The sequence below is a fragment of the Herpailurus yagouaroundi genome, unplaced genomic scaffold (assembly GCF_014898765.1).
Source record: "Herpailurus yagouaroundi ecotype Mexico unplaced genomic scaffold, PumYag 100, whole genome shotgun sequence".
Lineage (NCBI taxonomy): Eukaryota > Metazoa > Chordata > Mammalia > Carnivora > Felidae > Herpailurus > Herpailurus yagouaroundi.
In genome coordinates this window covers 61,126,188-61,148,851 of record NW_024412391.1, presented here as the reverse complement: position 1 = coordinate 61,148,851, position 22,664 = coordinate 61,126,188, and the positions used below count along the sequence as shown (strand labels likewise).

The 22,664-nt window shown below is 37.0% G+C and overlaps 1 protein-coding gene and 1 long non-coding RNA gene across 4 annotated transcripts in view; one reads left to right on the top strand and one right to left on the bottom strand.

The window, feature by feature from the left end:
* SEM1 (SEM1 26S proteasome subunit) overlaps positions 1–9,748 on the bottom strand; it is a 29,779-nt gene extending 20,031 nt beyond the window's left edge. Inside the window, exon 1 of the mRNA XM_040472599.1 lies at positions 9,549–9,748. Coding sequence (XP_040328533.1) covers positions 9,549–9,624 — 76 coding nt within the window. The 5' untranslated portion in view covers positions 9,625–9,748. The remainder of the gene's footprint in view (positions 1–9,548) is intronic.
* A 6-nt stretch (positions 9,749–9,754) lies between these two features.
* The window catches only part of LOC121028711 (uncharacterized), a 65,143-nt gene continuing 52,233 nt past the window's right edge, over positions 9,755–22,664 (top strand). For 2 of the 3 annotated variants that reach the window (XR_005789400.1, XR_005789401.1), the window contains exons 1-2: positions 9,755–9,900; positions 14,280–14,357. This is a non-coding gene — a long non-coding RNA (uncharacterized LOC121028711). Of the gene's footprint in view, positions 9,901–14,279; positions 14,358–18,704; positions 19,075–22,664 lie in introns of those variants that run through there. The other variant, XR_005789399.1, reaches the window with a different exon arrangement.

Genomic DNA, 22,664 nt, shown 5'->3' with positions numbered 1-22,664 from the left:
AAAAAAAAAAAAAAAAAAAAAAAAAAAAAAAAAAAAAAAAAAAAAAAAAAAAAAAAAAAAAAAAAAAAAAAAACCCAAAAAAAACCAAAAAAACTGTCTTTTCATGTATCTAAGGATACAGTCCAAACTGGCCATTTGGCTTAAAGCCTTCCAGTATCAGGCCCCAAACTACCTGCAATTGCAATCACTATTTCACAGACAAATTAAAAACACATACACATTATTTTTCTACCTCCAAGTATCTACTCTTTTCCCCTTCTTTTGGAAACCATTGTTCTACATTTCTATCTTTGGAAACCCTTTTTCTACATTTCTATCTTTTGAAAACTCTGTTCAAATGTCGCTATCTCATGTTGTACAGAACTGGAAATAATTTTCCCTTCTTTTTAGCTGCTGTTACACTTTACTACCACATTGTCTAATTCCCTGCCCCACCACTGAAAGGAAACTCAATAAAATCTCACCCAGAAGAAGCCCAAAAGATAATGATAGGCAAAAGTAAAGTTGCTCTGGTTTAACTGGGGACGGAGAAGGAAAAGCTTGGAGCCCCACCTCCCAGGATAAGCACCTCTACAATACTAAAAAGCTCAAGCTATGAAAATCACTGTGCCCTAGCTCCCTGGGCATTGATATTTCTAAGTTCAAAGACATGTATCTAACTAAGGAGTCAAATTTGCCTCAGTGCAGCCTCTAGTTAACATTTATTTATTTTTGGGACAGAGAGAGACAGCATGAACGGGGGAGAGGCAGGGAGAGAGGGAGACACAGAATCGGAAACAGGCTCCAGGCTCTGAGCCATCAGCCCAGAGCCTGACGCGGGGCTCGAACTCACGGACCGCGAGATCGTGACCTGGCTGAAGTCGGACGCTTAACCGACTGCACCACCCAGGCGCCCCAGTGCAGCCTCTAGTTAACTGTGACCTAGTAAGCTACTGAATTTTGCTGAGCCCCAAGCATAAAACCTTCAAAAGGCTTCTATGAGGATTAAATAAAACTATGTATATACAGCACTTACCACTGATAAATGGCGGCTAACATCATTCTTTCTGCACCATTCAGTGCCAGATTTATAGGAAGCACTCAACAAGCATATATTGAATGAATAAATCATTTATTGGGTGCTAATCACTTCACATCAACTTGAGGGGTAAAGAAAGTAAGAAAAATATGTTCCATAATAAAGACAATACCATTTCTACCAAATAATTACATATACAACACAACACAAAACAGGAAAAAAAAATATTTGATGAATCTTTAATACTTCAGAAAAAGAGTGTAAATATAGCTTTCAAAACTTTTATTTTCCCCTCAGTGTTTTTAACAATTCATCACATCTTTCAATGAGAAATATTTAACAACAAACCAGTAATAAGGTTAAATACCGAAGTCGCAATTGCTTATTGCTTGTTCATTCTACAAAATCAGTGAAACAGCTAATCAGATAGCTTTCAAAGTAAGTTTTACTGTTTAATATCCCTGAGGCACACCTCTCACTATCCCGTGCGAAACACTAGTATTTTGATTTGGGGGTTTTTCACTCCCCTGTGTTTCTTTATACCTCTTATACATCTGTATGCATCCTTAAACAATATATGCTATTGTTTTATAAATATTTTTATATCCTATATGAATAATAAAACTAGTTTTAACATACTTTTGGAAAGAAAATTAGCAATATTATTTAAAAGTTTTTAATACTGAACAATAAATCAATTTTTAAATAATACACAAGCTTAATTTTGGATATACCTAAAATTACAAATAAAATGTCAAAGACAATTCAAATTCTAAGTAAATACCAAATATTCAATCCAATTCCCCAAGAAGATCTGAGGGAAGAAAAGAAAGAGGACTAATGTTTATTGAATAAGTTACCACTTTGTGCCAAACTCTGTCCTATGCATTCTACATTTATCACTGGTATGAACTGAATGTTTTTGTCTCCTTTCCCCATCATCAGAATATTTATGTTGAAGCCCTAACCTCCAATGTAATGGTATTTGGAGATGGGATCTTTGGAAGGTAATTAGGGTTGTGTGAGGTCACGAAGGTGTAGTCCTCATAACGTGATTAGTGCCATTACAGGGAGAGACACTACAGAGCTTCCATTCTCTCTCTCCACCTTGTGAGGACACAGTGAGAAGCCAGCAGTCTGCAAGCCAAAATGAAAGTCCTCACCAGTAACTGAATCAGCCATCACCTTGACCTTGGACTTCCCAAAATCCAGAACTGTGAGAAAATAGATTTCCATTGTTTAAGCCACCTAGTCTACAATATTTTCCTATGGTAGTTTGAATAGATTAACATATTCATGCAGTACTTGTATGACTCTATTAACCACAAATTACATACGAAGAAATTTAGGATTAAGATGGCAACAGTTTAAGGAAAAACATAATGGTCAATCTCACTCAAATGAATACAAATCAAAATGATGAGATTTCATTTTTCATCCATTTTTCATTTCATGTTCACAATGACTAAAACGCTTAATATGGAGTGTAGGCAACCTTACGAGGGAAAAGGGAAACTGTAGATAGAAATATTAATTGGTATATCCATTCTAAAAGGCAATGTGAAGATGTATGTCAAAATTTGAAATGCACCTCATCTCAGGTAAGGTGTCAGTGCCCAAAGGAGAGCCAAGAGGGCATTCCTATAGAGAGGCAGCACAACGTGACTGGTGTGTCAGACCTGAACAGGGTGAAGAAGTCATACAGTGCTGAAGTTAGGAGGGAAGTGGGTGGCCTGGCGAAAAATGCTGAAGCCCAAGTGACAAAAGGAAGGTATCTGTGGGCAGAGAGGGCAACAAAAATTGGCTAGGGAAGAGGATAACAAATAGACGATATATTTAAGATAAGAAAGCCAGGTTTCTCACTGTTTGGGAAGGGAGATACAAATATGGAAATCAATGAGAATGAACTCCATAGTGTTGAAATGTAAATGGAGATACCGTGTGAACTCATTTTATATACACACATACATAAATGTAAAAGTGTATATATGTATACACACATTTGTGTATTTCCTAGCTCCTTCCATTCCCCAAAGCAATGACCACAACTGGAGTTAAGATCTTGCCTTCTGAATATCATTCTCCACTAAAAGAAATGAGCCTTGGAGAAATGGCTAATTCCAGGATTAGATGAGGGGAACCTTTTTGTGTCAGAATGCTTGAAAACACACAAAGAATGATGGTGATATGTCAAAAGGACACAGAAGACAGTATGAAGGGGTTTTCCATGTTCAAAGATAGGACAATTTGAGGATCAAAATAGACAATAGCAAAAAATCATAACCCATTAAATGAGAATCCATGAGTTTGTGCGGATATACATGACCAAGTGAATAAATTGAAAGTTTGCTAATGAATATTGTATTTCTGTAGTTTCACAAAATGTCTATTAATTACAAAGGGAAAATGAGCCATGTTGGAAAAGTCTCACAGACACTACCTTAGAAAAGTGATCAAAGTGAACATCATTAGTAATGGAACAAATGTGAATCATGTTCCACCTGATAGGATGCAATGAGAACACAGAATCACAACTATGATATCCCTGCCAAGGTGTAGAACCTGAATCTAATCAAGTGGAAACATGAGACAAACCCAAGTTGAGGAATATCCTACAAAATAACTGGCCTGTAAACTTCAAAAGTGTCAAAATCATGAAAGTCAAAGACCAACTGAGAATGAGAACTGCTCTAGAATGAAAAATAGTATATATAATATAGTCTTCTGTATTTTTAAATATATACAAACACACGATATATACATAATTTCTGGAGGGATACTAAAAAAAAAAAAACATTTAACAGTGGCTACCCTGGAGCATAACAAATGTTTTGGGGGGAAGGCAGGGAGAAACAGTGCTTTTATTTTTTAATTTATGCCCTTTTATGCTATATATTATACTATAAAAGTATTTTAAAGAAGTTAAGTAACCAGCATTAGTTGACAAGCTAAAAAAAGTTGATGAAAGACGGATTCTGAACCTAGGTCTGATCTTAGATTCATTGTGCTTTTTCCATCTCAGGATTCAAAAACTTCCTTCTTGCATATGATTACCATGAATGGACACTCAAGAGGCACTCCGCCATTCATTGTATTTATCTTTTTTCTTAATTTTTAATAAAAATGATATCTCTATTTTAATTTTTTTACTATGTTTAATTTTGAGAGAGAGACACACACACACAGAGTGAGAGTGGGGGAGGGGCAGAGAGAGAGGGAGACCCAGAATCTGAAGGAAGGCTCCAGGCTCTGAGCTGTCTGCACAGAGCCCAACGCGGCGCTTGAACCCATAAGTGTGAGATCAGGACCTGAGTCGAAGTTGGACGCTTAACCGACTGAGCCACCCAGGCGCCCCTTTTTAAATTTTTTTTTTATTATTATGTTTATTTATTTTTGAGAGAGACAGAGAGGGAGAGAGAGACAGAGACAGAGTGTGAGTCGGGGGAAGGGCAGAGAGAGAGGGAGTGATTTCTCTATTTCTTGCTACCACCATGTAAATAATTTAAATGTGTGATGGTATTATTTATAGGTCCATTATATTACATTTAATAACTGAAAATAGCAGAGTCCCTTTGGCACTAGTTAACTAACTAGTATATTATCTGACATAGTATCAGTTCTATCTACCTTTACATTTAAGATTCTAAGGGGACACCTGGGTGGCTCAGTCAGTTAAGCATCCAACTTCAGCTCAGGTCATGATCCAATGGCTCGTGAGGCAGCACATAGCCTGGAGCCTGCTTCGGATTCTGTGTCTCCATCTCTCTCTGCCCTTCTGGGTTCTCTCTCTCTCTCTTTCAAAAATAAATGAACATTAAAAAAAATTTTAAAGATTCTAAGGAATCCTATTGCTGGTTTAGTCCAGTTGGTATCCAATGTTCATGTAAATATTTTTCAGTGGCATTACTGACATTTATTTATTTTTGAGCATGAGCGGGGGAGGGGTAGAGACAGAGGGAGACAGAATCCAAAGCAAGCTCCAGGCTCTGAGCTGTCAGTGCAGAGCCTGATGCCGGGCTCAAACTCACAAACTGTGAGATCATGACCCAGGCAGAAGTTGGACACTTAACCGACTGAGCCACCCAGGTGCCCCTCAGTGACATTATTCATAGGACAATTCTTCTTGTGCAGGACTGGTCTATGCACAACAAGCATTTTAAAATCTTCATCTCTACCCCTAAATTCTGGTCATGATCACGATTTCACATCTCCATCTGTCAAGTGAATGTGACATCCAAAAATATTTCCCTGGATAAGAACCACTATAAGATGTTCTACTTTGTTAGGTGAAGTACCTCAGTTATTCCAGAGGGGATCACCATCAATAACAGTCTCTTCGTCAGCAATTTCTCAAGGAGGGTAGGAAGTTAGGTAGCATACTGCTCTTGATTTTATCAAATAATAGAGCAGTTTCACTGATTGTAGAAAAATTACAGAATACTTAGAATCTAACAGAATTTTCTTGTAAATACCATTGCTTCTGGAGGCAAACTCAGTTTCCTTTTAAATATTCTAAAAAGTTATTTCCTCAAAAAAAAGAAAAAAAACCCCTCTCAATTCTGGCACAGAAAGAAGAGAATAAAAGAACCTAAAGGCCCACCCACTTGTTCTTCCCACTTTTACTCTCACCCACTTCAAATTGTCAGAGGGAGGAGACTAATGAAAATATTTTTAATACCCTTTCAATATCTGGTATGAAAAACTGTTTGAAGTTTCAAATAAATTATAAAGTATTTCAGTTTTAGATCCTGCTCTACTACCACCAACCTAGCTGTATAAGCTTGACAAGTTTTATCTTCTCTAGACTTTAAGTTGCTTTCCAGTTCTAAAATTCTAACCATGCCAAAGCCTTCCAATTTAATTATAATCAATCACACCCAGTCTGTTGAAATTCTTAATATATGCCTATTCTCAATCAGTTTAAACAGTCAAAAAGTTGCAGAATGCATTTCACAAAGATCCTAAACAAGATTTAAAAAAAATTTTTTTAACATTTATTTTTTGAGAAAGAGAGTGAGAGAGGGAGAGGGAGGGAGGGGCAGACAGAGAGGGAGTGACAGATTCCAAAGCAGGCTCCAGGCTCTGAGCTGTCAGCACAGAGCCGGATATGGGGCTCAAACTCACAAACCTTGAGATCTTGACCTGAGCAGAAGTCAGAGGCTTAACAGACCGAGCTACCAGGGGCCCCCTAAACAGGATTTTTAAACGGTTTTTGCTTAAGGACCAGATTACACACCCATCAATTAGAATAACTGTGAACTGCTAATGTAACACAGATCTACAGACTAAAAGTAAAAAGTTAAAAAAAAAGAAAGCAATTGTTTCTTTGTACCTTCAGAGAATCACCCCTACCCTCCTCCTCCCACAGCTATACCTCACATTGAAGAACTGTTCAGAAGAAACAAAGAGCCCTCCATGAAAACATATTATCTTAGTTTCCTTTTTAAAATAGAAATTCCCCTTTCTTAAAATGACTGAATGACACTCTACCAAACAAGTTCTTATCCAGGATGAGATGTAGCCAATAACACTCCCCAAAAAGATGGACAATCCATTAGTCAAACCAGTCAAACATCAGTAATGGCTTTCATGTAACAGTCTCTGCCCTAGACAATGGTTATCATCCACTTTCTGGATCAGACAGGAAATGAGGCCCCTGAAAATCAGACCTCCTATACATAGAAAAGATGATTACAGGCCATTTTAAGTTGTATCTGTTAGTGAGTTTGTCAATGGTACATTTACTGTAAGGACAATCACAAGAAAGACAATTTCCAAAAAAGGCAGAGAACTTGAGAAGTGGACATAATAGTTGAACTGAAAACTTAAATACTAAAATATTCAAAATAGGCCATTTGGGTGTTTCTCCAACTTTAAATGCATACAAATCTTTTAGGAAGATTTAGACTGCAAAAGTCTAAACCAATTCAGTAGTTCTAGACTGAGATGCTGCACTTCTTTTTTTTCTTTTTTTTTAACATTTATTTATTTTTGAGAGACAGTGAGTGGGGGAGAGGCAGAAAGAGAGGGAGACACAGAATCTGAAACAGGCTCCAGGCTCTGAGCTGTCAGCACAGAGCCAGATGCAGGGCTCCAACCCACAAGCAGTGAGATCATGACCAGAGCTGAAGTTGGACACTTAACCGACTGAACCATCCAGGTGCCCGGAGATGCTGCATTTCTAATAAGCTGCCGGGTAATGCCAAAGATGCATGGATCACACTAAGCAGCAATGGAGATGAAACCATGGCTAAGTGCCCCCCTCCCCCCCCCCCCCCGCCACACACACACATAGTTTCAAAAGAGAAATAATTCTTTGATGATATTTCTCCAAGTTTTTCTTTCTTTTAGTTTTGTTTTTTAAAGGGCAGTTTTTATTAGTAAATATTGATTGATTTCACCTAGTGGGGTAATTTTGTATCCAGCAAAATCTCAATTCAAATTAACATGAAAAGAAAACCTGTCTAAATTATAAACAAGAGAAACATAGAAAACTGAACAGAACAATGGCATTGCAATGTTATTTCTCATTCTAAATGGAAAAATTCCTAAATGAATTAGGTTCTACACATTCAAACCTGAAGACAGCAAATATTCTATAAGGTGACCAATAAATGGTGAGTTACTTAATGCTAATAAACTAGTCTGTTGTGAGAGGCCTTCCTCTTCAAAAACAAAAACATTCTCTGCTTTTCCTCTCCATGAGACTTTTTTACTATGTAGCTACCAAACTGAACAAATTGCTGCTCACACAACATAAACTTAGAATAAGAACAAACTACATATTCTGCAAAACTGATGAAAGTTGCTGAGAAAAATCATGTGTATCATTAGGTACACAGTTATCTCTAGAGCTTGCGATGTAGTAAATTCTCAACTTCATTCATTCAAGAAATATTTATTAACCACCTACTATGTGACACGTACTTTGCTAAAGGTAAAAATAAAAGCTTGTGTTGGGGAGTCACTTAGACCTTTCAGATTCTGGCTTGGCTACTTAATGGAAACTTTTTAAATCTAAGCCACAGTTTCCTCCCAGATATGGTGATAATTAGACTATAAAATGTAAATAAAATGCCGAACATTCTACCTTGTATGTGATAAACAATGGATAAATACTATTTGAAATATGAAGTTTGAGTAAAAAGTGGATCCTGTCCTCAATAAGTGAGTTTTTTTACTGTATGGCTCTATGTTAGATTATGAACCAACATTAAAGTGAGGTACAGAAAACATGTCTGGACAGATAAATCCACTATCAAAACAAAAACAAAACAATCCCCTCAATATATAATGAATCCCATAATTGAAATGTGACTTGGGTTAGTTTATCTCCTATGCACACTAATGTCTTCTTCTCTAAGGAAAATAATAAAGTACATCATAAATAAAAAGAACAAATGTTCGAGCTATGTGGTTTTATGCACAATAGAATCACGATGGGGTACAATTAAACACAACTTTAGTGAAGCAGTAACTGCTTAACAGATTTGTACACCATTAACCAATTCTCTTCCCATCACCTTCAAAAAGGCTACCCAACAGTAGTCTTTTCTTACAAGCATTTATCCTATATGTAACCAGCCGATAAAGCAAATAATTCTGAAAACACACCTGGTAACAACGATCTAGTAAAGAAACAGAAGCAGTACATCAAAAGATTTAAGAGCGCTGGAGTCAACTGGGCCAGGTGTCCATCATTTCTAGCCAGCTATGGCATTGGCCAAGTTTCTTTAAATAGTTCCAAACTTCAATTTCTTTATCTGAAAAATGGTAGCACCAGTACCTAATAATTGCCACAACTATGAAAATGAACTAATACAAGCAAAGCACTTAGACAAATAACCACCGAATAAATGTTAGCTATTTGCTATTATTTACAATGAAAAACCTACAGTTTCTCTTAGTAACCATTAAACTAATAAAAACGTACACGTTTTAGGGTCTTACAGATCCTTCAACTTCTGTTAGTTTGAAGTGATCCAAAATGAGGAACAAGGATAAGGCAATAACGTGTATTACCCAACACTTGATCCTCCCATCCTTCTTCACAGCCTTCATTTGTAAAGTCCTAAAAGTAAGCAAAATTGGCCTAACCGGGAACAACAATTTAATTCTGGCTTGTCTAAGGACAAAGGCAGGCTGCTACACTGCGAGAAAATAAAGAGCAAAGAGGTTTATACAGACAGGAACGAGGTGGCGGGTCACCCGACTGAAGAGCAGAAGGACCAACCATCCCAGACACGGCGCTAACCCAGGTCACCGTGGCTCCTCCCAAAGAGGAAGCAGAAGGCATTCAGCCTCACCGGTGACGCTCACCGGTGAGGCCCACCGTGACACTCCGAACCCGAAGCAGCTCTCACGGAGGGTAGCGCGTGCACAGCTTCGACAGAGCCGGCCGCAGGGGTCCAGACTTCCCGTGGGCGCCTCGAGGCCGAGCCCAAGCGCCCGGCGCGCCTAGCGCGCCGACTCTACCCGGAGGCCTGAGTCACCGTCCGCGCGGCCCAGAGGCCCGGGCCCAGCCAGTTACCTTCCGCAGGGAACTCCTCGAACTCGTCGTCCTCCTCCAAGAGACCCAAATCTACTGGCTGCTTTTTCTCTGACATGACAACGCTCCGCGCCAAAACCCTCCCGGGCCAAGAGCAAAGTTGGAACTCTCACTTTTCTTCACCGAAGTAGCCAACACCACTGCCGCCTCTGAGACCGGCTCTACCATAGAGACGGGATAGAAGAGTAACGGGAGCGGCGCGCGGAATGCTGGGATAGTGGAAGTCCGCCCAGCGCTACCTGCGGGTTTAGCAGTCCGTCAGAGTTAGAGGCGGATTATTTTGAGCATTTACCGTTTTATCTGGACTCTCTGAATTGACAAATTTGGCGTCCGGGTAGGTTTTCCTCACTGGAAGAGAGACTCGTGTTAAAAAATTAAACACCTTTACTTAGTTCACGTCTGAGGCATAAAGTGGCCGCTAAAATTCCTGAAGGGCCTAAAGGTCAGGCCCTTAATATGGATTAGCTCCATCCTTAAACCAATTCCCTAAGCGGTTTGATATTAAATATTTCCAGTCACAGAAAATTCAGGTTCAGAAAGAAATAGGCAAAATCAGTAAGGCAGTGCTAGACAATCCAAATACAGGTTTGTTTACCTGACTTTAATCTCCACAAACTTTTACATTATTCAGTGTCTCCATCTTATAATTACGCAGTGAATACTGTGTTAAACAGTGTGTTTCTGTGTGTGTAATAACTAGTTTACAGGTTATTATAACATAATACTATGTAAAATTCGATACATGTAACATTTTATGGTGTTCAAAATGTATCATTTTGAATTTTTCAAATATTAAAAACTTTTTAATGTAGCTGTGAACTATATAGATCTGTTACATGGGTATGTAATATTCTAGATGGACATTATGTAATATAACATGTAATTGAGTATTATAAATTTTGATACAATGTTTGTATATTTCAATCCTATTCCTTCATTCAACAACAATAGTTTAGGTCATGCACTAGGCATTATACTGGAAATCAAAGATGTATAGACAAAGTCCTTACCCTCCAGGAATTCAGAGACATGTAAACAGATAAATCACAGTGGAACATAGCAATACATTTGAATGTCTACCTTAAAAGGAAATTATCTGAGAAATGAACAGAGTGTATGGGTGTACAGATCAACTAAATATAGCACAAATTTGGACTAGAATTTGGGATCCTACAATTAGATATAAATTAAGGGGAAAATAAGATGAGTATTATAATACTATTTTGATTTCTATTCATTACTAAAAACATTAGCAGTCCTCAAGTTCAAAGTGTATGTAATTTGACATATTATATAAATAGATGCCATAAGAAGAAAAAGAAGAGAAAAGATGAGGAAAATCTAAAATTGGAAGTAAATTGGAAGTAAACTAAAACTGTAAGTAAATGTAGACAGTGGAAATGTAGAAAGAATGTAGTATATTTCTTCTTACTAAAATCCATACTGGGACACCTGGGTGGCTCAGCCGGTTAAGCATTCGATTCTTGATACTGGCTCAGGTCATGATCTCACAGTTCATGGGTTTGAGCCCTGGGTCAGGCTCTGCTGACAGCATGCAGCCTGCTTGGGATTCTCTCTCTCTCTCTCTCTCTCTCTCTCTCTCTCTGCTCCTCCCCTGCTCGCTCGCTCTCTCTCTCTCTCTCTCTCTCTCAAAAATAAATAAATGAAATGAAATAAAATAAAATCCATACGTATGGCAGCATTTGCTAACCTTGATGAGCTATCTTAGAATTTCACACTCTCATGCCTTCTATCATATATACATTACATATGCCACTGGGAACAACATACCAAGGTAAAGCTTTGGGCAGGCAGTTTGAGTTAGGCAGCAAGGAATAAAAAACAAATCACAGGTCTGAGATTGCCATTTTTGTGCAGAGATAAAAGATTTGCCTTACGACATATTCATAGAGACAGAAAGATTAACAGCTACCTGGAGATGGGGAAGGGCGGAATTTGGGACAAACTACTAATAGATATAGGTTTGTGGGGTAATAAAATATTCTGAAACTAGATAGTGATGATGGTTGCAAAAACATAGTGAATGTACTAAAAACTACTGAGTGTACACTTCAAAATGATAAAGTTTATGGTATGTGAAGTATATCTGAATTTTTGTAAATGTTATTAAAAATTTGGCCAAGAAGTCAGGGGTCCCAAATTCTAACTCCTGTGTGTATTATTTAATTTATTTGATATATAATTGATGTTTGTATGAATTCTTAGAAAAAAAAAACAATAGCAATGTAGTGATTTCCCCCCTAAAACTGAATATATTTAATGTAAAGGAATAATTTACAAATAACAATTTTATGTTAAATTTTCTATTTTTGATCTGTTAAGTCCAGAATGTTGGAACCACTGAAAAAACTTATTTTAATCATGTGGCACATTCCACAATGAGCAACTTCTCACTTAAATGGTCATGGCACATGGAAAAACTCTGGAAAATGATAGCTATTAAAGTGTAAGAGACATTATTGCTTTGCTAACTTAAGTGCATAAGAATACATATTTGAGGGGCGCCTGGGTGGCGCAGTCGGTTAAGCGTCCGACTTCAGCCAGGTCACGATCTCGCCGTCCGTGAGTTCGAGCCCCGCGTCAGGCTCTGGGCTGATGGCTCAGAGCCTGGAGCCTGTTTCCAATTCTGTGTCTCCCTCTCTCTCTGCCCCTCCCCGTTCATGCTCTGTCTCTCTCTGTCCCAAAAATAAATAAATGTTGGAAAAAAAATTTTTTTTAAATAATAAAAAAAATTTAAAAAAAAGAATACATATTTGATGAACCAGCATATAAATCTAGGCTCATTTCCTACTAAATAGGGGGTTTAGGCAAATTGCTTAATTTCTCCAAAATATATTTTAGTGATTTGATAACAAAGATTAAATGACTGTATCTATCTCTATATAGATATACATGTACATTATAGATATATATAATGGGCATAGCACAATACCTGGCATGTGATAATTGATAAATACATATTAGCTCTTATTAAATAAGGGACTTCAATTTTAAATATCTCAGACCCTCTATACCAACCGTAAAAGTCTTTAAATGTGGGTTCTGTTTCCTTCCCTTCCTTCCAAGGAAGAAGTCAGTTCCTCCACAAGTTAACAATAGCTAACATGTATTTAGTGTTTACTTTGTATCAGTCACCGTGCCAAGCCTTTTCTGTGTATTAAGTGAGTACGAATGAAATACATTTAATACTTGAGGGAACTGAGGCACAGAGAGGTTGTAATATGGCCAAAGTCACAGTGCTAAGAAGTGACAGAGCTATTGTATTCTAAGGGCTTTTTATTTTATTTTTTAATATAATTTACTGTCAAATTGGCTAACATATAGTGTGTAAAGTGTGCTCTTGGTTTTTGGGGTAGATTCCTATAGTTCATCGCTTACATGCAACACCCAGTGCTCATCCCACCAAGTGCCCTCCTCAAGGCCCATCACCCATTTTCCCCTCTCTCCCACCTCCCCCCATTAATCCTTAGTTTGTTCTCTGTGTTTAAGAGTCTCTTATAGTTTGCCTCCCTCCCTCCTTGCTTGTAACTTTTTTTTTTCTCCTTCCCTTCCCCCATGGTCTTCTGTTAAGTTTCTCAAGATCCACATATGAATGAAAACATATTATCGATAGCTGTCCTTCTCTGACTTATTTCACTCAGCGTAATACATTCCAGTTCCATCCACATTGTTGCAAATGCATGATTTCATTCTTATTGCCAAGTAGTATTCCATTGTATATATATACCACGTCTTCTTTATCCATTCATCAGTTGGTGGACATTTAGGCTTTTTCCATAATTTGGCTATTGTTGAAAGCGCTGCTGTAAACATTGGGGTACACGTGCCCCTATGAATCAGCATTCCTGTATCCTTTGGATAAATTCCTAGTAGTGCTACTGCTGGGTCATAGGGTAGTTCTATTTTTAATTTTTTGAGGAACCTCCACACGTTTTCCAGAGTGGCTGCACCAGTTTGCATTCCCACCAACAGTTTGCATTTGTTTCTCCACATCCTCGCCAGCATCAGTTGTTCCCTGAGTTGTTAATTTTAGCCACCCTCACTGGTGTAAGGTGGTAGCTCAGTGTGGTTTTGATTTGTATTTCCTAAGGGCTTTTAAAAGGATAAGAAAAAAAGCATCTCAGTGTGTAGAGAGGCAGACAGTTGACACAGGAACCCCTGGAATCATTTCTACACTGCTGAACATACACATATATAGGAAAATAACAAAGATGTAAATGTAGACAGAAGTGCAGAAGGCAAAGAGGTAGAATGAAGAAGAAAATAAAATCTTAATATTGACTTAGCTGTGTATGGCTAGGAAACCCTCCACAATGTGAGAGAGAAGCATTGTTTATAGTCAAAACTATGCCTTTACATATCATATCTGTAATTGGTTGATTATATTTAACTTCAGAAGAAATCAAGCTAGCAGCAGATTTTTTAGTAGGTGATTCCATTTGTCTCTGGCAAATCTTCCCCCCCCCCCCCCTTAAGTTTCATTTGGGATCTACATAGTTTTAGTTGTACCACAAATACCTGAATGCTTAAGTTTGCTATAGAGTGACCATTTAGTTAATGAGGCAGAATGGATTCTGCAAGATTGACCTTTCTGTATCTGTCTCTATCCAGGAAGAAATGGTGAGTGACTGCTAAGTGAGTGATAGCTGGAGGAAGGAATGATTTCAAATGCACCTTCATTTTTTTCTTCAGGGGGTCACAGCTAATTAGCCAGCCATGAAGACTGAAGAGGCACGTCTACATATCAAGTTTGTAAGACATCCTTTCAGGGTATGTAAAAAGCTTTGGTTCTAGAGTCACTCTACCCAACTCACACTCTGCTACTTACCAGCTGAGGGATCCTAGAAAATTACTTTCCCTCTTGGACCTCAATTTTTTAGATTTGAAATGGGAGGAATAATTACTTTCCCTGTGAGGTTGTTACAAGGATTAAATGAACTATTTCATGTAAAACACTCAGAAGGCATGTGGTAAATAGGCAGTAAATAGTAATAGTTTGAAGTAGAAAAGAGAATGATAATGCTGATTTCTGCCCTCTAGCAATGCATAAAATTCCTCAAGAGTTTATTTCCAACAGCATCCATGCTTGTCATCAAGAAGTACTGAACTTTTCCTATGTCTTATCTATCTTTTTATCTGCCCTTTCTAACATCCAGAACACAACTATTTGTTTCAGCTTTTCTCTCAGTCTCCGAGGGACAGGTCCTAGATGAAATTAAATCTGTAAAGCACACTTTTAGGACCCTTCTCTACACACCAGGTCACAACATTTAGACAACTATCAACACCATCAACAGAGCTTACATAAATTTGTGGTAAATGTAGGTGTAACTCTGTTAGGAGAAAATTTGAAAGGGTGGGGTAAACTAAACCATATGTAATTTTCAGCAATGGAAATAAAGCAGGGGAAATGTAGAAAGGATGAGATTTAGAAAGTCTTTGGGATATAGTTTATAGAACATCTCTTATTTCATATAAATCTATAGCTCCATGTTCACATTTTCATTCTTTCTGGACTTTTAAATTTTATTCACTTTCCCCTGAAACAGATCTTTAAGGTCTTTAAGAAAAGTGAACTATAATTATGAAGTCAGACTCTGAACATGTGCAGCTAGCTCTATACCCTGCTGTGATCTATTTTTTTTTAAATTGTGGTAAGAGCACTTAATATATCTACCCTTTTACATTTTTATTATTTATTTTTGAGAGAGAGAGAGAGACAGAGTCAGAGTGTGAGTGGGGGAGGGGCAGGGAGAGAGCGAGAGACAGAATCCAAAGCAGGTTCCAGGCTTTGAGCTGTCAGCACAGAGCCTGACATAGGGCTTGAACCCACAAACCGTGAGATCCTGACCTGAGCCAAAGTCAAATGCTTAACAGAGCCACCCAGGTACCCCTACCCTCTTACATTTTTGAACACATAATACATTACTGTTAACTATAGGCATGATGCTATACAGAGGATCTCTAGAACTTACTCATTTTATATAACTGAACTTTATAGCCATTTAACAGCAATTCCCCCATTGCCCTCTCCTCCCAGCCCCTGGAAATCACCTTTGTATTTTCTGTTTTTACGAGTTTGACTATTTTATATACCTCATGTAAGTGGAATCATGTAAGGGCAATATTTGTCCTTCTGTGAGTGTCTTATTTTATTATTATAATGTCCTCCAGGTTCATCCATGCTGTTTAATATGTCAGAATTTCTTTCTTTTTTTAAGGCTGAGTAATATTCTATCCATTTATCTGTCAATGGGAATTTAGGTTGTTTCTGTATCTTGGCTATTGTGAATAATGCTGCAGAGTAAACATGGGAATCCAGATATCATTTTGAGATCCTGATTTCAGTTCTTTTGAATAAATTCCCAGAATTGGAATTGCTGGCTCATATAGTAGTTCTACTTGTAATTTTTGGGAAATCTTCATACTGTGTTCTATAGTGGCTACACCATTTTACGTTCCCAAAAACAGTATGTAAGGGTTACGGTTTCTCCATATCCTTGCCAATATATGTTGTTATTATTATTATTATTACTATTATTATAGCCATCCTGACAGATGTGAGGCGATATCTCATTGTGGGTTTTTTTGTTTGTTTGTTTTGTTTTGTTTTTTGCATTTCCTTGATGATTCAGGATGTTGAGTATCTTTTCAGATACCTATTAGTTATTTGTATGTTTTCTTTGGAGAAATGTCTATTGAAATTCTTTGCCCATTTTTTAATTGGGTTGTTTGTTTGTTTGTTTGTTTGCTATTGAATTGTAGGAGTTCCATATGTATTTTGGAGATTAACCCTTTATTACCTTTATTAGTTACATTATAGTTTGCACATATTTTCTCCCATTCTGTAAGTTGCCTTTTCACTTGATTGTTTATTTCCCTGTGCAGAATTTTTTAGTTTAATTTAGTCCCACTAGTTTATTTTTGCTTTTGTTGCTTGTGCTTTTGGTATCATGTCCAAGAAATTAGTGCCTAGACTAGTGTCTTGAAGCTCTTCCCTATGTTTTCTCCTAGGAGTTTTACAACTTCAGGTCTTACATTTCAATATTCCATTTATTTTGAGTTGATTTTTGCACATGATATATGTTTAATGGTTTGATTTGTGGGGAGTGGGTAAAAACAAAATGAAATATAAGGACATTTCCTTTTAAAAAGATAAAATTTGAAAATATGTCATTTGTGAAATAAAGGGATATTTTTTCATTCTCTTTTCTCAAAATTACTTAACGTTGTTTATGGATTTTATTCTAAACCTACATGATGGACAGATGCCACATGCAGACACAGTCCCTCCCCTCTCAGAGTTTATATCCTAGTAGCTTCCATCAGTCCAACTGGAATAAAGCAAAAATTTGTTTGGAGCAAATATTTGAGACTAGCTGTGTTTCTAAACTTTAATGTGCATTCAGGCCACATTTAATGAGGTGACCTCATTAAAATGCAGCTTTTGAATCAGTTAGTCTACCTAGGGCCTGAAATTCTACATCTTTAAAACAATTTTTTTAAGTTTTATTTATGTATTTATTTTGAGAGGGAGAGAGAGAGAGAGAGAGAGAGAGAGAGAGAGAGAGAGAGAGCACGCATGAGCAGAGAGAGGGAGGGAGAGAATCCCAAGCAGGCTCCACACTGTCAGGGCAGAGCCTGAGGCAGGGCTCAAACTCATAAACCGTGAGATCATGACCTGAGCTGAAATCAAGAGTTGGATGCTTAACTGACTGAGCCACCCAGGTGCCCCTGAAATTCTACATTTTTAACAAGCTTTCAGATTGCTGTTCTGGACACTAAGTTTTAAGAAGCAAGGGTTAGATGAAATGGAAGAGAAAATATCCGAATTTCTGAACATTGATCCAGCTAACAACATTGCATGACTAGTCTATAACTTGTGGCTCCTTTAACAGTGTAAGGGAGAAAAGACTTTCACTCTTCTACTAGGTTCAATAGCTGAGTCTATAAAATGAATTGATTTTATAGGTATAGGTAGATTAACAGGAGAAATGGTAATTTATTAATTTTTAATATTATGTTTATTAGGACATCACAGAGGGGAAAAAAAGTGAAAACTCAAAAAAGTGGTGAGATTTGAGAATTTATATGCTATCTTTAACAGAGGAAGGAGAGGATATAGGCAACTTGGGGGACAGTAAATTATTTTTAGGGAAAATGAATGGGCCGTTAGAAGAATAGATGGGAGATATAATAATTTGTGACAAAGTTTGTCTGGCTGTGGTGTTGACTTCTGGTCTCCTCCCAATGGTAGGAGTCAATCCCAGGGAGGGAATTTATGACAATTGAATTACTTTTGAAGGCTCTTTTTTTATGAAGCTGAGGGAAGTTCCGAGAAAGCCTCTCCCTGCATTTGTTGTTTTTCAAGTGCCTTCACCTCAAAATAATCACTATACCAAAGTGTCATGTTTTGGGGTAGCATATCCAGAACTCCTTCAACAGCCATACTAAATTAAAATGCTTGCTTCTTACTATTGGAACTTTACCTCTGAAATTTTCTTGCTCCTTAAACATTAAGAAGCTTATCTCTTAGAGGGATATATATCTGTGAGCAACTCACACATCTTTATTAATATTATTATCTATACTCAATGATCGGTTCTGGACTTTGGAAAGAATTACAATCCCAATAAAAGAAGATTTCTTGGTTCTTTTAACATGACAAAATGCTTGGATAAATAAAAATGTGAAAACTTATAATTGCAAAATAACTCTAAAATATCTAGATCTCATTGTAGAGCAATTAATAATGAATAAAGAAGTGGTTATATAAAATCCAAATACTAATAATGGTAAGTACTTAATCTACCCAAAGGAAAAGCCCAGCCAAAATACTCATCTTGCACCAAAATACATGTTCAAAAATCGATATTTGCATGCCGAAGTCTTGTTTGAAAAGGCGATTATGGTCTCACAAGTAAATCATAAGAATTTTAAAAATTTTGTAAATGCTGTATTTATATGACAGACAAGAACCACTCTGAAGGAATCATTATGGTTTGGGAAATGATATGCAATTTCAAAATCATCTAAATCATTTCAATTGCCTGTATTTACATTTATATAATGGGTATTTATAATGGTGATTATTTTAGAACTTACCTTGTTTTCCAGGATCTCACATTGGTTTCTATGGGAACAAGAATGGCTCTGAAGAGGAGCATTTTAAGAACTCTTTTCACATTCAGTGACTGCTAACTGAACTGCAAATTCTGTTTGTTAACGGTTTTTAACTCTTAAATTTTAACACAGAAATAAAAGTTGGGCATTCTAGCTTCATAAATCATTTTAAATAATAAAAACTATTTTTATGAAACATCTGGCACATTGAAACATTAGAAAATAAAATAACTAGCTTTAGGAGCTAATAATTTGTTCACTTTATTAAATTCATTAGTGATTAATCCATATTGGCCTTGTGCTTTCTCTTATGTAAAGAAAACATATCTGATATATTGTTTCAATACATTTTCTCTGCTATTGATGTGTGTATATATGCTTTCTTACTTTTGTAAAAATTCCTTTAAAAAGCAGTATAAAATGTTATGCATTTAAAGTTTTCCTCTGCCAATGCCTCAGCCATCCTGTGCTATTATTTATCCTAGTACCATGTTATACCTTTACCATGTTCTCACACCAGCTGGAACTTATTTTTAGTGTTTTTTGAAACAAGCTCATAAGTCTTCAAGTTTCATTTTTTCTTTTTCTTGGAATAGATTTTTAGATCATAAAAATGTGTAACTTATGTTACATTTGTGCAGTTTACTATATTTAATATTTCCTTGCATTTCATGTTTTCCCATAAACTTTATTTTTTTAATTCCCTGGAGAAATGATATTTCAGTTTATTTTTATTTAATTCCCTCTCAAAGTAATTAAAACCCACTAAAAATAAGAGAAGCCTATTTCAGAAAAGAGTGCTAAAACTAAATTTTTGTTATGCCCAAACTATAAAAGATGCCGGTTGAAAGCACGTGGCATCTTATAACCAGCTTATGTAATAGTTACTCCAGTTATTGGTGACATATAATCTGCGTCTTAAATCCAAAAAGTGCAGGTTGATGGCAGAGTGCCAGACAAAGTGGAATAAGCGAGATTGTTTTTTACCTTCTTGGACTGGTGGTTTTCTGCTGTCAACAGTGTTGCCCTGGCCGTGGTCAGCATTGCTAGAGACTAGTGACAGTTTGAACAGTGAAGCAACTGGCATTGTGTGACCAAGAGACTATCCTGTAAGATGCTGACTTGGTGTAAACTCCAAGAGATGTATTTTTCTTTCATAAACATATTTTTCATTCAGATTTGATTTTATGAAATAAATTAGGGATTATTACACTTCAAAAAAAGTGAAGATAAATAAATGGGAAACATGTAACCAAATATTTTGGGGAAATGATTAATTGGCTCTTTTTTCTAAAAGTTGATTTTCTTTTCTTTTTTTTTTTTTTAATTTTTTTTTTCAACGTTTATTTATTTTTGGGACAGAGAGAGACAGAGCATGAACGGGGGAGGGGCAAGAGAGAGAGGGAGACCCAGAATCGGAAACAGGCTCCAGGCTCTGAGCCATCAGCCCAGAGCCCGACGCGGGGCTCGAACTCACGGACCGCGAGATCGTGACCTGGCTGAAGTCGGACGCCAACCGACTGCGCCACCCAGGCGCCCCTAAAAGTTGATTTTCAAGTAAAGCAGAAAACAAGCTGAAAGGTAAAAGCAAGTACTATGTTAATCTTCATAAGAGAAATATTTATAAAGTATCCGAATCTGAAAGTGAGGACAATGATGGTTAGGGCTACTAAAAGTAGGGTCCGTGAACCATTGCCCATTTGGGAAAAGATAAATATAAAAACTGACTCTTCCTATTTCATCCAACCCCGTGATTTTGTATTTTGAAAAAATCAGTCCATGGCATTTGAAAATTTTTGAAAGCTGCCCTTTACCACAATTAGTTTGAGCTGCATTGATCTAGCATAAATTACTATAAACCAGAAAAAAAAGAGTGCCATTTGAACTTCATAGTATTGACAATAATTTATTCCATGTGATTCTGAAAGCTAGGAAGTGAAAGGTTTTTATCTCTGAAAGATCTCTCTTTAGCCCTAATATAACATCTTTATTTTCATAAGATTACAGCAAAGCAGGCTGAAGCCAATATTCTCTCCTTTTGCAGATGGAAAAACAAAAGTACAAAGAGCTTAAGTGAGATGTCTGATATTACACAATTATCATCAAAATTTTAAAGTCAAGGGAAGAGCATTGCATAGAACTTGTTTAATAGTCTGATGAATAAAATAAAAACACCCTAGGTTGATTATGGCAGCAAATTGGATATATTTGCAATTCCTTATGGTAGATGGCAGTGCTTTGTCTTAAGGTTTCAGAAGGAAAAGCATTATGTTAGTCATTCAATGGATGACTAGTAAAACTACACATACTAAATAAAAAGGTAAGGAGTTTGAAAGAATTCACTAAGCAAAACCAAAATTGAAGAGAATGAAGGTAGGAATGCATGCATAGTTGGCTAAAGAACTGATATAGCAGAAATATAAGTCCACACTTCTTTGAAAGATATAAAATCCCACAAGGGAAAAGGCTTGACATCTTGGACACATAGAAATAAAATGAAAATAGAAAGGGAGAGTTTAGACATACACTAGGAATTTTTGTTAGTTGTTGAGAGTTATTAGGTTAGTTGAGTGGGTGCCCAAAGGAATCTCTGAGGACACTTAAAACCTCATTGAACAAAGCCGTGGACATTGTATTGTGCAGAGCAAGACTTCAATGGCAAGGGGGATGGACTGGATCAACCATGAGGTCTTTTTCAGCTCTAATTTCTAGTATTCCATAGCTCTGTGAAGAATAGTTGCTAAATTGCTTGATCAACCCAGACAAACAAAACACAAGAATAAAACTCCAGACAAAACAATAAAGTTAGCCAAAATTGAAACACGCCCCTCCAAAAAGAAAAACAAAAACCCTAAATCTTGCATCATACACCAAAGACGACAAATTCAGGCTCCTGGCAACCTGCCCAGAGAAATGAATTCCAGAGACAGGACCCTTCAGGGAGCAAGCCCAACTAGAAGGCTGGGAGAGTTCAGCTTCACAGTTAGGCTTGCAAAACCTTCCAGCTGATCTTAATACTAGAGCAGGCTAAAAAAGTGAAAAGGAAAAGAAATCTGTTAAAGAATCTGGTCTATGAGTGAACTATTCATTCCACAAAGATTTGTGGAGTGCCTGCTGTAAGCCAACCACTACTCTAGGGTAGGGTACATCAGTGAACAAAACAGACAAGATCTCTGTTCTTGTGAAGCTTACATTCTAGCACAATGAACAATAAACAACACAGGATGGTGTATCATAAGGAGTAATGAGTGCTAAGTGGGGTAAAAAGATGAGGGACAGGGGATGGAATCCCAGCAGGTGACTGTATTTAATAATGCAACTGGGGTAGAACTCATGGAGGAGAGACATCTGAGCAAGACTGGAAGTGAAAGGAGGTAGCCAGGTAAATTTGGGGGGAAGAACATTAAGGATAGGAGGAAAGTCAGAGCAAACCTGGTGTGTCTGAGGAACGGGAAGGAGGCTAGTGTGGCTGGAGGGGAGTGAACATAAAGAAAACCATAGAGTGAGTCAAGGAAGCCTAGGTTGTTAACAGGACCTTGTCTTTTACTCCATCTGAGTTAACTACCCACAATATCTTGCTTCTAGGATTCTAGGAACTCAGTAAGAAACTAATTCATTCCAGGTATCAAATTTCCTAGGAAACCATTCCACCCATATATCAATAGTGTTTCTTCAGTTTACTTAAGTCTGTAAGTTTTACTAATGTCAGCATTATCCAGGGATGTGGGCCCTTAATGTAAAAGTATGTCCTATAATTACTGCTACTGAGAATGAGGAAGACTCATCAATATTGAAACTCTGGATATTTGCTTCCATTTATTTTTAGACCAGCAATAAAAAAATCCAAACAAAATTGCATTTGTGATCTTTGTACGATATTTGCACATATATGAAGTATGTCTTCTGTCACAGAAAATAAACCCTTAATATTGGCAATTCTGTTACAGGCTCATG